This window comes from Vanellus vanellus (assembly GCF_965231255.1).
Source record: "Vanellus vanellus genome assembly, chromosome: 9".
NCBI lineage: Eukaryota > Metazoa > Chordata > Aves > Charadriiformes > Charadriidae > Vanellus > Vanellus vanellus.
The window spans coordinates 9486875-9501408 of NC_138914.1; the positions used below are offsets into that span (position 1 = coordinate 9486875).

The following is a 14534-nucleotide window of genomic DNA, read 5'->3' on the forward strand; positions in this document are numbered from 1 at the left end:
TCAGGTGGCCGACCTGAGAACGTGAACAAACTAGAGGAAGCACCAAGAAGAACCTCCACAACCAATGCCCTTTATAATCGGAGGCTTCTACCCACCACGCAGTCTTGCTGGGGTCCCGCTTTCCACCCTGCTGGGTGGCAGACCGGCCAGGGTGGCTCCAAGAGCCTCAGTGGGCAGCTGGGGTAGGGTGAAGGAGAAGGTGGCTGGGGAACGGTGAGGGGATGCATGCTGGGAGCACAGCATGGCTGCCAGGGCACCACAGCCGCGGCGCTGGGACGTCGAATGTGACCATGACACCGTGGTCGGACAGCCCTGAGGGGCTCCCGCACCCCATTCGCCCGCGGCCGCCCAAGATGGCCGCGCTGAGAGGGGGTGTGAGAGGAAGCCGCGCCCCTCGCGGCACGGCCCCGCCTCCTCCCCGCCCACCCGCCGCTGCCGGTCCTCCCCGGCCGCGGCGCGGGCGGCAGCCGGCAGGGGGCGGTGCGGCGCGGGGCGGGGGGTGGCTGGCGGCGGCGCGGCCTCTCTTGGTGCGCCGCGCGGCCCGTGGCGAGGCGTCATATGACCGCGGCGCGGGGGCGAGCCGGGCCGTGAGGGAGCGCGCGGGTGTGGGACAGCCGCCGCCGCCGGAGCCAGCCCCGGGCCCAGCCTGCCAGTGCCCCCGGCCCGCCCGCCCGCCGCCATCATGCTGGCGCTACTCTCCCGGCTGCTGGACTGGTTCCGCTCGCTCTTCTGGAAGGAGGAGATGGAGCTCACCCTGGTGGGGCTGCAGTACTCGGGCAAGACCACCTTCGTCAACGTCATCGCGGTGAGCGGGCCGGGGACAGGCCGCGCCGGGGCCCGGCGGGGATCTGGTGGCCGCCGCGGCCTGTGCGGACCCGGCGGAAGGGGGCCGGTCCCCGGACAGAGCCCGGGACGGGAGCAGCCGGGTGTCCGGCCCCGCTCTCTGCAGCCCATGGCCGCCGCCTGCCCGCGCTCCCCCAGTACGCGGTCCTTTCTCGGGCGAGGTGTAGGTTGAGCTGAAGTGCTGGGCTGAAGAAGCTGTGCCGCTGGGCTGGGACGCGGGCCTGTCTGCCCTTGCTGGGCGGGCTAGTAGAGGAGATGGCCGAGCCAGCCGTGCGTGGCCTGGCCAGCGTGCTGTGCCCCCATAAACCTTTGTGTGCTAATGGGGCCCGTGAAGACACCGATAGCGCAGCTCTACTGTGTGCTCTAAAGGGTTGTTTCAGGCAGCCCCTTAGTGTGGCTGGGCTCACGTTAGCGTAATGTGAATAGTGTCTTCAGCTACCTTCTCCCCTTTGACTCTTTTATTCAGCAGACCTTGGTAAATGATTTAAGTCTTTCCCAGTCGTGGGTCTTCTCTCAGATTTTTGCTTATCCTGATTGCTGGAACCTATATCAAATAACCTACTTTTTCTTAAGGTATGTGCTAAGAAGTACAACTTCCAAGCCTAACAGCAGCAGACTGCTGAACTTGGGCCTACTTATCTGATGATCTGCCTGGAGGAGATGAAGGAAGGGTGTGGGAATCCTCCTACATGAAGCTTTTCCATTGTTGAACAAGATAAAGAGTGGCTTGCTTAAATGGCTTATTTAGCTTCATCAGTGTCCTGTTCTGCGGATGTGTGTGACAGAAAACATGCAAAGAGACAAGCTGGAATTTGGAAGTACTTGTAGGGAGACTGAAATGGGAAACAGGTGTACCTTTTGGTTTTGTAGGGAGCATGACTGACTTGAGTCTAGTGCACCTAGAATGAGAAAGCTGATGTCTTCCACCTTAGATTGAGCAGACCTTCAGCTGCTTTTTTTTTTTTTTTTTTTGAGGCTGTCGCCTTCATATTAGTGAGTATTTTTATGAATGTATTTATTTCAGTGTCCGTTGAATGAGTTACTGGATGGGAAAAGGACTCTATTCTCTTGCAGTTATATGTAATCCTTGTTACACTGGCTAGCTGTCAAAATGTAACCAAGCTCTTGTGTAGTTGAGGATGTTAGCGCGCATTCATGATAATCATGTGAAATGGGTCCACCCTCATAACTCTTTCTTTGCCTAGTTACGTTAGGTGAAAGCTGCTGGACTAACCCAAGAGTGCCAGAAGCATTTTCTTTCACACACAGTAATGGCTGCCACTACCTCTGGGTTTGGATTTCTAAAATGGAATTCTGAAGTTGTTGAACAACCTCAGTCTGTGGCCACTGAGCTGATACCAATTGGTGTGTTCATGCAACCTTGGGTACTGAGGTTACTCTGCAGGTTTTTTGTCTTCTGGAGTCCTGGATGGTGATGGTACTTGACAAAGTACTGTTTTGCTGTTCTGTCTTGTACCAGCAGCACACCTCCTTCAGGGAGTTACCTGTGAAACCATACTGCAGATATGTGGAGTAGGACAGAGTTGTTGAAGTAGTTGCACATCAATTTAGTCCATCTAAGTTGTCTCAAATGGTAAAAGTACTCCTAAGTAAAGCTGACATCCATATCCAGCTTGCTTTGCTAGGGGGTTGAATCTTGCAAGGTTTCAACCGCGCATTAGGATCACACCCAGACATTTATCTGAGTAAGTGTCATTCAAATAGCCTTGCAAAACTGAGTGAAATAAGGAAGTTGTTATGACACAGCCTAGTTAGCTGTTTTAAGTTTGGAAGTAGCAAGTCACATTTCTGAAGTTTTTAAGTAGGGAATCTAATGACTCTTTACCAAAAACAGTGAGGGGACTTGCTCAGGTTTCTATTATTGTTTTTAAAAAAATAATAGCATGAGCTTCAGTTAGTAGCACAATATTGCTTCTTACAGAAGTAGTGTCATCCATGGCATGAAGAGCGAACTTCTTGTTAGTTGCTTCATTGACTGACTTTAATTCAGAGTATGCATTTGGAAATGAGTGCTGGAAAAGAATAACTGCTTTCTGCAGGCCAGTTAATGGTTTGGATGGATGTAGCTGTCAAGCATTGGGATTCTACAGAACTAAAATGAAAGGAATGACACAGCAAGATACTAGTCCTATGGAATAGCTCTAAAAGCTGGATTACATACCAAGAACTTGGTATGGCTTATAAGGTTGTGTTCTGTCTAACAGAGGGCTGTTATCGGTCTCTTGACAACAGTGAGTTTAATCTAATACAAATCTCTAATGTAATCTATGCCAATCAAATCAGGCATATGTAACTAAAGGAAAAAATCAAGCCAATTACACAGGAGGCTTGATACTGCCACTGAAGTGGAAAGGCCATGGAAGGCAGACAGTCCAGTTCTAGAATAATCTCTTTCTAGGTTGCTAGCTGGTTTAGGCCATATTTAGTCCTCCAGTGTAAACAGGCACTTGGTTTGTAAATCAGACCAAAGTTAGTTTGACTAGAAGGTTTAAAAACCAACCTTAGCAGTGAAATTTAGTTATAGCTGGCTGCAGCTAATGCAGCTTCTGCTTTGCTAAGGCTCCGTATTAGTCACTGTCTCTAATTAGATATTAAGCATAAGTTTTCCATGTGTGTGAATAAACTTGCTCACAAGGGAGGATATCATTTCTTCCTGGTCCTAATTTCCATAATGTAGATGGCCTATGGCTCTTATTCAGAGAAACTGCATGTCATCCCGGTATCGCATCTTGAATTGTTAGCTTCTTGTCTGAGGGCTTGAAATGACCATTATTTACTGGAGACTGCAGTATCTTCTGTCGTTTGCATCTCTGCAGCTCGTGTCTGTTAACAGGCTTTCATCAGACTTGCTGTCAAAGCTGCGAGTCCCAGCCACGCTGCTGTGGGGAGGTACGAGAGGCAACCCAGCTCCACAGCCACGTGACGCAACTGAAACATGACTCAAGTAAAGTGACTCTGCTTCCAGGCTGCAGGCAGTGCATGCTGGTGGATAATGGGACACTTCTTCAGTTTCAGAGAAGCACTTTGTGGAAGAGTCGCGTTTCCTATTGTGAAGTCTTGCTTGAAGCCTGGTAGATTGATCCTTGATCCAGGCGTTCGGCGCTGGAATACTAAAGCTCGATAGCCTGATCCTCAGCTGACAGGAGAGGAAAACTGCAGGGGTGGGAAGGAGTCAGACTTTCCCGATACAGTTGTCAGGTTTAAGAGCTAAACTAGACCTCTTCCGTTTGTGGTGATAAGATCCCTTTTTAGGATTTGTGTCAAAGCCTGAATTAGTGTGGTTTGTTTTTTAACTTCGGAATATCTGACAAGTCTTTGAATGAGGCCTTGGTTTCTAGAGAGAGGCAATTTTTGAAGTGCTTCTCAACAAAAGATTCCTTTGGCCGGTTGGGAGCTGTGACTTCCTTCCGTCCTCATGTCTACTATAAGTAACTTTAACTTAAAGAAGCCACACTGGAGAAGTGTGGGAAAGGATTGCTCTAAAGAGCTTAGCTGCTGCTTTAGTGCCTTCTGAAACACCCAGGTAGGTCATAAATAGCATATGTTGTCACTTCATACACATAGTAGTTAAGCGAGAAGGTTGATACATTAAGTGAAGTGTTTCTTAATCGCAGAAGTCTCTTGAAATGAATTGCCTCACTTCGTTAGGTAATAAAGCTAATATGAGGTGAGTCATTCTCCAGTTAATTCTCTTTCTTTGAGGTCCTGCTTGCTGTACCCCAGGTGGTCTGAAACAGGTGACTGAAATTGGAATCTACTTTTTCCATTGTGGTCTTAAGTTCTGGTATAGCACTCTTTAAGCAGTGGAAGAGCTTTAAGCAGTAACACCTGGAGAAGGAAGCTTTCATGATTATCAGAGGCACAAAATGTCCTAAGCTGTTACATGACTGACTTCTATACAGAAACATGCCTTTTTAGGTCTTGTTTCACTGCTGTGTGGTAGTTACACGATAAGCAGTCCATGTCTTTTTAAATATTCCATCGAAATCAGGGTTGGGGAAATAAAAATGCATTTTCTTGTCAGATGCCGCTGTTTTGCTTTCTGCAGTAATCATTCATAGAAGTGCTGTTGTAAACCCTTTCAAGGGACTGTTAGATCACAAGGATTGAAGCTTCTAAACTAGAGTTCTAAATGTGATCACAAGTAGCTAGAACACTGAAGTATTTCAAGAAGGAAGCAAGACTACAGAAACTAGAGAGTTGATTAGTCCGTATATGATACACTTCTTGGTTGAGGCTATGAATGTTGCAGAGGAGGCTTAGTGTAGGGGTAGCTTTATATAATGCTAAAATTACTCTGCTTTTTTTTTTTTTTTTAAGGAAATTTCTGAGAGGTGACATTTTTCTTAGTGTGGAAAGAAAGAAATTTAGGGATGAATAGCAGGGCTCAAGGTAGTATGCTGGTTCAAGTGGACAGAGAGGCTGGAATCCATACTCCAATTATGTTATCTTCTAGTTGGTTAAGTTTGTTCGTGGTCTCTTCTAGATAGATGAAAAGTGTTATAACTAAAGATTAAAAAAAAATCTTTGTTGTGTAGTAACAAAGCCTATAGGAAGAAATTTCTCTTATAATAGTAATGAATCATGTGAGCTCTATGAGATGTAAGCTAAAGGTTGGCCTGACCTTTTCTGTTGATATAAAGAATGTGCTTGTGCAGGCTGTGGAATCAAAATCTGGTAGCTGTGAATCGGTGGCTGAGGACCATGCGGATGGACCATTGTAGGCAGCGTGCTTTCCAGTGCCAGCAGGAGAGTGATGCTGCTCTAGCTAGAAAGAAAGAAGAGGGAACACTGGTTCTGCTGCTGCAGTTTGAGTTCTGGCTTTAGTGGTTCCTTTAATGTATTGAAATGAATTTTTAAGGAAGATACAGGAAGCAGGAATTCCAGTCATGCTCAATTTCTTGACCAAGCTGCTTAGGGCTTGGTGCTGACAGTCTGGTAAGCATAACTCCCTGGAAGTTGGCAGTCTTCTGGCCATAGCTTATGGCTACGGAGAGGCAGATGAAATAGTCAGTGTGGTTTGGTTTGATGTTTTTGATTCAAGACAACTGGAACTGGTAGGTTTAGTAAGCAGCTTTTTTAATATTAACTAAGTATTAAAAAAGACTAAACTTGCATCCTTCGTATACTTCTGGAATGTTAGGTGATGGTAAGTTAAATGCTTGTCTGACTCTCTGGGAAATGAACTGCACCTGTAACTGGCATGATGCTGGGCTCGTTCCTGAGGCAAGACTTCTGCAGGCACTGGCTGGCAAAGCTGCCCCAGGTGTGTTGGTGGGCTGAGGGAGAGGGTGCAGACCCAGACAGGCAGTCTGTTAGAGTTATGGGTAAAAAGCTGCATTTGTGGATGTGGCTGTGCTTTAGCATGTATGGCGGTGTTTCAGAGCACACACCAAAGCTCGTGTTAGCTGCTGTGTAACAGGCGGGCCAGACTTGGATCTGGTAGTGAGATGGAGAGTGCAATTCATAAATGCTACAGTCTGTGCAAGAGTTAGTGCTAATACTAAGTACAAGGTGAGCTGAACCCAAACTGATCCATGCAGGTCGGTGTTAGCCCTGTATTGGAATACAGTGCAGGGACTTAGTTCAGTCTGGAAGCAGTTTTGCTCCTCTGAGTAATCCTTGTCCAACATAAGTACTCAGGCAGGTAAATGGGTTCATGTTGCGCTAAAATCATGTGCTTGTGTTCCCCAGAAGCTTGGAGTATTGGAAAGGGAGCATTTCTTAAACCAGGAGGCTTAAAGACTCGTCCTGCAGATTCTTTCTGCATGTGGTCTCTGAAATTGGGTCTGTTTAGTCTCCCTCTTTCTTATCTTTCACATAGGAGCTAGAGTTAACTTTGTTTTGTGACCTTCAGCAAACAGTTTGTATTAATGCTGTATGGTCCGTATGAGCTCAGAGCTAATGGCTTAATTCATAATCACTTCTACTACACAAGGCTGATCTTCCAGGAGGCCTAGGCGAAGTACAGTGTCTGTCTTTTGGAATATTCATAAGCGCTGAAAACAGATGCTATTGCTAGATTTGTAAGCAACTACTCTTGCCATCCTTGATGGGTGTTTGAGCAATGCTTACTGTGTGTGACAACAGCCAAGCACTTTCAGATTGGGAATTGAAAATATTTCTATGCTTATCAAACTTGTTTTAAAGCTGATGCCTATTTTAGAAGGAGAAAGCATCATATTGTGAACACACAGAGATAGGGCTGAGTAATCTGCTCTAGGGGTCAGGGGGGAGTCTTATTCAAACAGAACTGCCTACTAATAAAAGCATATTCTTCTTGTCCTGCTGTGTGAGTAGCTTTTGCATATGAATACTCTAAGATGCAGCTGAATTCCTGACTGTTTTCCTCTGTAGTAAACAAAAGCCTTCTAAATTCTGGGTTTAAAGAACCGTTTCTGGGCCAGAACAGTTGGATGCAGTAGCAGAACCTATCAAAGGACATCACTGCCTGCTAGGAAAATCTGTTACAATAGTTTTAACTATTTTTTGACCCATCCTAAAGAAAGGTACTGGCTATCACCTTTTAGATACACTAACTGTGAACAGAGGAACACCCGCACTTAGATCAGAGCAAGGTCTTTCAAATGAAGATCTGAGTTGATCGATATGCTCAAAACCTGCAGTCAGGTGTGCCTCTCAAATCTGTAAAGTGCCTGCCTCACCTCAGAATCCATAACCTCCAAACTTGCTATAGAGAGAAAGGGTGTGCTTGTCTTTTGGAGGCAGCTCAGTGAAGGCACCTGCTACCCTTCTGTTTGTAACAGTTCAGAAAGTATGTCAGATAGCGCTGGCTTGTCTCACCTACAAAGCAGAGTGCGGAAAGCTGTAACTCAAGTTGTAACTGAGTGACTGTAGTGTAGCTTTTAAACAAGTCGGAACAAGCTTTTATGCCACCTGGATGTGTAGCGTGGGTAGAGAGTACTTGGAAAGTAGTATAAGGTGCAGCAGCTTTTCTGAAGATTCTGTAAAAGCTTCCTTGTGGTGGATCACAGTAATTTCTTCAATGTTACATTAAGCATGTGGCAAATGAGGTGCTGCTCCAATCTGAAGGGATCTGTACCTTAAAAGAGGAGCGAAAGAGCGCGAACTATAGATAGATGAACAGCTCTCGAGTGAAGAATCTGGAAGTATCTGTGTGGGAATGGCTGACAGCATATGGGGTAATACGAAGCAGCACAAAGAGATGGAGGTTCAGGGAGTGCTTAGGAGATGTTTGGTTAGAAGATGTGGGTGTAGGGTGTGACTGTAGAGGCAGGAATGCAGTGGTTCTTGAGCAACCATGGTAAGCTGACCCTTCAAAGGCAAGATCGGCAGTGCATGCTTTATGAACTGAACTTCATCAGACATGGAAAGCATGGTTAACCATCTGCTGCTGAGCTAGGCATAATTGAGCTGGCCGAAATGGACAACTCATACACTGGGCTTTCAGGGCAGGAACTGGAAGCTAATGAGCAGGCATTCAGGTTGGGCACCTACCTTGCTACGTTAGCAGAAAGGTTAGAGTAGTTTCAGAAACAGTGCTGCATGAGATTAAGCTACCCAGAAGAGCATGTGTCAAGCATTTGAAACTTCTTTCAAATGAGAAGGCAGAACACCTGACTAATGGGGTTTAAGCTGTCCATTTTTCAGGTTTTAGTGATGCATTCCTTGGATTCAAGGACTTAGTTATTTTTTTTTACTCCTTTTGAAAGACAGTCTGTATAGCTGTGCATCTGGGAATCAGATCTTAAATGTGAAAAATCACCACCTGTTCAGGGGACTGCTGGCTTCAAATCCAAGCTCTGGATGCATTTCTGTTTTGGAGGTCAACAGCAAGATCAGTGTGCAATTTTACTGAAGAACTTGGCCAGATAAGCTCAAATATCATCTGTATGTTTTCAGTTGACCTCTAATGTTTATCAGCATTATACTGGAGTCTGTATTGTGCAAAGCTTGCTGCTTTGGTTTGCTAGTGGAAGATCACAGGTTTTGTTGGGGGGTGAGGCAGGGGGAACAAGCTGAAGAAAGTGTGGGCTTCTAGGCATAGAAGTAAATGGCAAAGCATTGGAATTACAAGCTGGTCATCTTCTGGTTGCAGACTCTGAACAGCATGTACTCAAAGCATACCCAGGCAGACTTGGTGACTACTTCCAGCTTGTGCACATTTGGGCCCAAACTCTATAGGGTGATGTGACATCTGCTTTGTGGTTCCTAAAGGGCAATTAACTTGGGCTAGCTTCTCTGTGCAACATCAGGGGAGGGACGCAGCCTTTTTGCTGCTATGATATCAAACCCTAATCAAACAACTGAATGCATTCGAGTTGACCTTTTTTCCAAATGTGTTTGACTGTCTGGTTCTATTACACATAATGGATGTAGTGAGATACATAATGACCACTGTGGCTGAGATTCACCTTCTGCCAAATAGCCCAGGGAGCATGGGAGAAATCTGTACTACTGTTGATAACGCTTGTTATGGCTCCTGGGTTAGCTACAGGAGATAGCCGTGAACTCGGCTCTCAAGCTGTTACAGATAAAAGTATAATAGATAGTAAAACATCTGCCACCAGAGAACCACTCTAATGCAACGCTGTTTTGCAGCGGTTATGTCAGAGCTTGAAGTGATGCTGAACTTGTGGTGGAAATGGGCTGAAATACTCTCCAGTTCCACTTTGATTGCGTCTTCCACTGCTGAACAAGTTGGACACTCTGTGGCCTAGCAGGAAGCAGACCTGTCAGGTCCTGCCACTTTCCAGCCTTTTAAAACTCCTTGGGGAGTTAACCCATACCTGTGGGTTGGAGGCTTACTCCACAAGAGTGATTTATTACTGTAAATGTAGTCCATAGAGTAGCTTGCATCAGAGGAAAATCTTCTGGATATTTCTAGCTTCCAGGTAAGGAGGAGATCCTGACGTTCAGAACTTGGCTCCGGCAAAAGTAGGTGAATGGTGCTTTTCCTATACTTGCCCTGGCTGTCCATCTGTTAAGCTATGCAAAGCACTTCTCCCTGAGTAACTTTGCTCCTCTGACTGCCTCAAGGCTTGAAAAATTATTTAAGTGCTTGTAAGAAATGACTTGACTGACTTCACACAAGCTTCAGTACACATGAATACAGTATCTATGACTTCTTGGCTATAAAGCCTTCAGTTGGAAGACAAATAGTTAGAGAAAGCGTATGATATTTTACTGCGTAAACTAGCTGCATCAGATAAGCACTAAATTTAACTTTCTTTTTTTCCAGTCAGGTCAATTTAGTGAAGATATGATTCCTACTGTGGGCTTCAACATGAGAAAAGTTACGAAGGGTAATGTCACAATAAAGGTACGTTACTATTGTTGACTGTCTCTCTTTAAATCCATGCAAGGTTGTCTTCAGCTTCTCCTTTAAAATTTGTTTGCTCTGTTTTGCTTCCACCATTGGGACAAATACAGGAAACTGAAGAGGGTCAGTGAAATCTGTTAAATAGCTTAGGAATACACTTATGTATGTTTATGGGATTTCCGAAATGAGAATCTGTGTGTGATTTCCAGGTTCGTGGGCTAGTCAAAGCAATGTTGTGATAATGCTATCTGGTTTTAATCTGAATTAATTTTCACATGCTTAGGGCCAAGAGATCCTCCTCTTCTGCTCATCAATATTGCTTAAGGGAAGGCTTACATCAAAAGCAAAGTTTTAAGTCTTATTTTACTTTCTTATATACCACAGTGTATAAACTTAGTACACAGGTGTGTTCTACATCTGGTGTAAGAAGCTGCAGTTTGCATCTTATGCTATTGGGCTTGCAAGCTTTGAGCTGCTGTACAAGGGATTATTTCTGTTCTAATATGTGAGATGTCCTGGAGGTGGCCTAAGGAGAAAGGAAAAACTGTATTTTGATTTCTCGTCTTATCTTTGCGTGACATGTTTAAATATAGTGCATGGCTAAATTGTCTTTTTTCCCCTTGCCTTAAGATTTGGGATATAGGAGGGCAACCACGATTCCGAAGCATGTGGGAGCGATATTGCAGAGGAGTTAATGCTATTGTGTAAGTGTCGTCTTCTTTCAGCTAGTACTTAACTTCAGATTTGCTTCTTTTCTGGGTGTAGCCTTTCTAACAGTGCATGCTTGACTCAGTAGTACTCGTTTTAATTTTGAAACTGTTCTGCAACCGTATTGACCTTTTTCTTACCTTTAAGTTCAGGGCTTAAGATGGGTTATTTTCTTATCAGTGTCTGATCTGGAGTACTAACTACTTCCTGTCTGAACTGTGTGGCAGTGCTGTCTAACTGAAAGCACCTTTCATCTACTCTGATCTTACAGATTTTTTTTAAAAGAGTCAAATTCTTTGCTCAGAAGACCTAGCTTTGTTTAAAGCGTTGTTTAATGTGCTCAGAACTGACAGTGTAAAGGAAACACTGCTGTTTCTGAAGTAGTTCAGTCTCACTGACCTAACCTTAAATTCTCTTTAAAGCTACATGGTAGATGCTGCAGATCGTGAAAAAATAGAAGCCTCTCGAAATGAGCTGCACAATCTTCTAGATAAGCCACAGTTACAAGGAATCCCCGTAAGTAATATTGCCTTTCCACAGTATTAAACTTGCTTGAGGAATGTGCATAACTTCAAGCCAAACTTGAGAGTTTCTGAACTCCTAAGTCAAGTGTAAGGCCTAACCTTACTGGTTAGTATAAGCATGAGCAATACCTGCCCCTAGTGCCTTGCAGCAAATTGTTGGCCTCGGTTAATCCTTCACTGATCTTATTCTTGTTCAGTGCTCACAAAAAAAAAAAGGAACAGTAATTTAGAGTATTCCACAGTATGAGTTTGTGCTCTCTTCTAGAGTCTACTATAGTACAGGTTAACCAGTGTAGTGCAGAAATATAGAGTAAGTTTGGGGAATATCAGCTGAAATTCTACTGGGATTGTTCTCTGTTTTAGCATCTGATGTGTTCTCATGCTTGCTTTTTGCACATAACAGTTGACTTGTACTCCCTCTTCCCTGTGACTAGATCAATCTTCCTTCTTGATCTGGTTTAATAGTGAATATCTCATTCTGCTAGATTTAATAGCCTAGTGCACACTGCTTGTTAGACTCCCCTGAAGTTTGTTTGTGGGGTTTATTTTTTGGTTTTGTGGTGGTTTTTTTTTTTTGTGGTTTTCTGTTGTTTTGGGTTTTTTGGGGTGTGTGGGTTTGTTTTTTTTTTTTTTTTAAATCAAAGCTTCAGCCATTTCCTTCTGCTCTGGATTTCAGGTTCTAGTACTTGGAAATAAGAGAGACCTTCCTAATGCTTTGGATGAGAAACAGCTAATTGAAAAGATGTAAGTCTAACCCTTCCTAAGAAAGGCTACTTTAACTCAATAAATGATTTAATGTACATAGGGTTATTAGATCAAGAAGCTTGCATTTATAAGTAGAAAACCCAGTAACAGGAGGTAGCTGATATATTGTACAGAAACAAGTTATGCAGAGAAGATGAAGGGAAACTGTTTAGATTCTCAGTGTAAGAGACACTTCATTTATGACAAGGAATGTTGAAATGTTCTCTCTTTCGTAGGAACCTTGCTGCTATTCAGGACAGAGAAATCTGCTGCTACTCAATTTCTTGCAAAGAGAAAGATAATATAGGTAACTATTAACCTAATATGCTAAGCATTATGAAAAGCTGTCAGAGGATGGTTTGGGGGATTGTAACTTCCTAAACACAAGATTCCTGGCTTCAGGAAGCTGTTAACAAATAAAAGAACAACGTATAAGCGCACTGGTTAAATTCAGTATAACTCCTGATGGTGGTGAGGAAGCTTGACTGGTATTGAATTTGTAGGGGTTGTAGTTATTGAAACATGTCAGTCTCCTGTGAAATCTGCTGCTTTTCTTTAGTTATTTTGCAGCAAATAGCTGACTAGTCTCACTTTTAGCTTGGCCTAAATGATTTTATACTTCTGTCAGGTACTCTCAACTTGGCCTCGCTTCTTGAAGCTAGCAAGTACTTGCAGGAAGCTTTGCCTCAACAGTCATTCCCTTGAAATAATCATCTTCCCTTGCTCTCATATCAAAATGGTTCATGTGGTGGCCTATGCTTAGTCACTACTCCATGCAGCCAAACAGTAAACTTTTCTGGTGTTGACATCAATTGCTTTAGAATTTCTGGAGTTCAAGGGCAGAAACCGTGATACTGTGTAATACCAAGTACTTGACACTAGTATTGTAAATAAACCGAGTAATCTCAACTGAATGAAAACGCAGTACTTACCAACACTTGCCATCCTTCTCCTGATGTCTTCTGGTGGCTGTTGTGAGATTAACACTGGTTCATTGGCAGGCTAACATGAGTTTACTGATGAGGGAAACTTTAGGCTGGTGGTCAAAGGAACAAGCTACAGAGGATACCAGAACTGCTTTATATGAAGGACTCAACTTCTTTACAAGAACAATGAACAGCCTGTGGAACTCTTCTGGCTGCTTCTCCAAAAACCCCTGTCACCTTACCATCAGTTAAAGATTCAAACGTGGTGGAGAGGAGAAGCAGATACTCCCTTCTATTATATCTCCTGCACAAGGTGCGCAGCACAGCTGAGCATTGCACGTGCTTTAGGGAGGGTGCTGCTGGAAGCATTGGGCTGGTGTGATGCTAGTGCATTTCACTTCCTTAGGAGACCCTCTTTCAAGTGTGGGGGCGCTTGATGCCTTGTACTGTAGGGCTAAACCAACTTTGCTCTCATCAGGTGAGGAGGCAGACTGGCTAAATAAAGCAATGTTGATCTAAAACTAATTATGTGAGCCATATCAAAGTATCAGATTAAGGGATGTCTTTTCCCTAGAGGTGTAGTTGACTGAGGAACCAGGCAGTTCCTTTAAATGTTACTTAAAGGATGCTGAGCATTTATAGAACCAAAGCACAGACAGCAAGCATGCAAAAAAATATTTCTCTTGATCGGTCTTGGACCATCCTCTAGAGAAGGGGTGGATATTCCTGTTGTGTATTTGAGGACACTGTCATCCCAAAGCAATGCTGGTTATACAAATACAGATAGACACCTGAATATGGTACTTCTCTTCTCTCTCTCTTCAGATATCACGCTTCAGTGGCTTATTCAGCATTCAAAATCTAGAAGAAGCTGAAGTCTTCCTGGAATCTCCAGTACCAGTTGGCCATAATCTCAATTGTCCACTTCCCTCCATAATGAGATATTACCCCAAAATCCTGTATCAAGAATCTGCCTTTTCACGGTTCATTTATCATGTGCACTGCTGAAGACCTGTATTCCTATTCTGTCACAAAACAACTAGAGTTGTCATGATAAAGTCAGCACAAATATTTATTTTACAACCATCTATGGTGGGAGGGTTGTGGGAGGGGGCTTTTTAAGAAAAAAATATCTCTCTACCATGTTAACTATGATGGTACACTCTGTTCTGGTTTTTCAGGGCCAGGTTTTTATATGATTTTCAGCAAGTGTTTTATTTCTAGTGCTTAGTGGCTTGAAGATGCTGATGCTTGACAGCATTAAGATTCTGTAAGATGCCACATACAGTAGTTAGAAAACATTTAAGCGTGAGTTGTGGGATACTGATTTATCTCACAAATGCATGTGATGTGTGTATGTAAGCAGAGAAATGGAAACTGTTTGCAGAGGGGAGCACAAGGCATAGATCAGCATCACTAATCTACAGCTGAGGTCTTATCCTGTCACTTGAAAAAGAAAACTCT

The 14534-nt window shown here is 43.9% G+C and overlaps 1 protein-coding gene across 1 annotated transcript; it reads left to right on the plus strand.

Moving 5' to 3' along the window:
• Window positions 1–576: 576 nt before the first annotated feature.
• On the plus strand, window positions 577–14145 carry ARL8B (ARF like GTPase 8B). Its single transcript, XM_082487485.1, has 7 exons — window positions 577–805; window positions 10088–10168; window positions 10799–10872; window positions 11299–11392; window positions 12077–12144; window positions 12381–12451; window positions 13896–14145. The coding sequence occupies exons 1-7, from the start codon at window positions 683–685 to the stop codon at window positions 13943–13945; spliced, it is 561 nt and encodes a 186-aa protein (XP_082343611.1). The 5' UTR covers window positions 577–682; the 3' UTR covers window positions 13946–14145.
• Window positions 14146–14534: the final 389 nt, after the last annotated feature.

Bases quoted from the DNA above. Each gene is read 5' to 3' on its own strand.
- ARL8B (XM_082487485.1), top strand. From the start codon at position 683: ATGCTGGCGCTACTCTCCCGGCTGCTGGACTGGTTCCGCTCGCTCTTC. The intron at 11,393-12,076 runs GTAAGTAATATT...TCTGGATTTCAG, and splicing joins CACAGTTACAAGGAATCCCC to GTTCTAGTACTTGGAAATAA. The intron at 12,452-13,895 runs GTAACTATTAAC...CTCTCTCTTCAG, and splicing joins CAAAGAGAAAGATAATATAG to ATATCACGCTTCAGTGGCTT.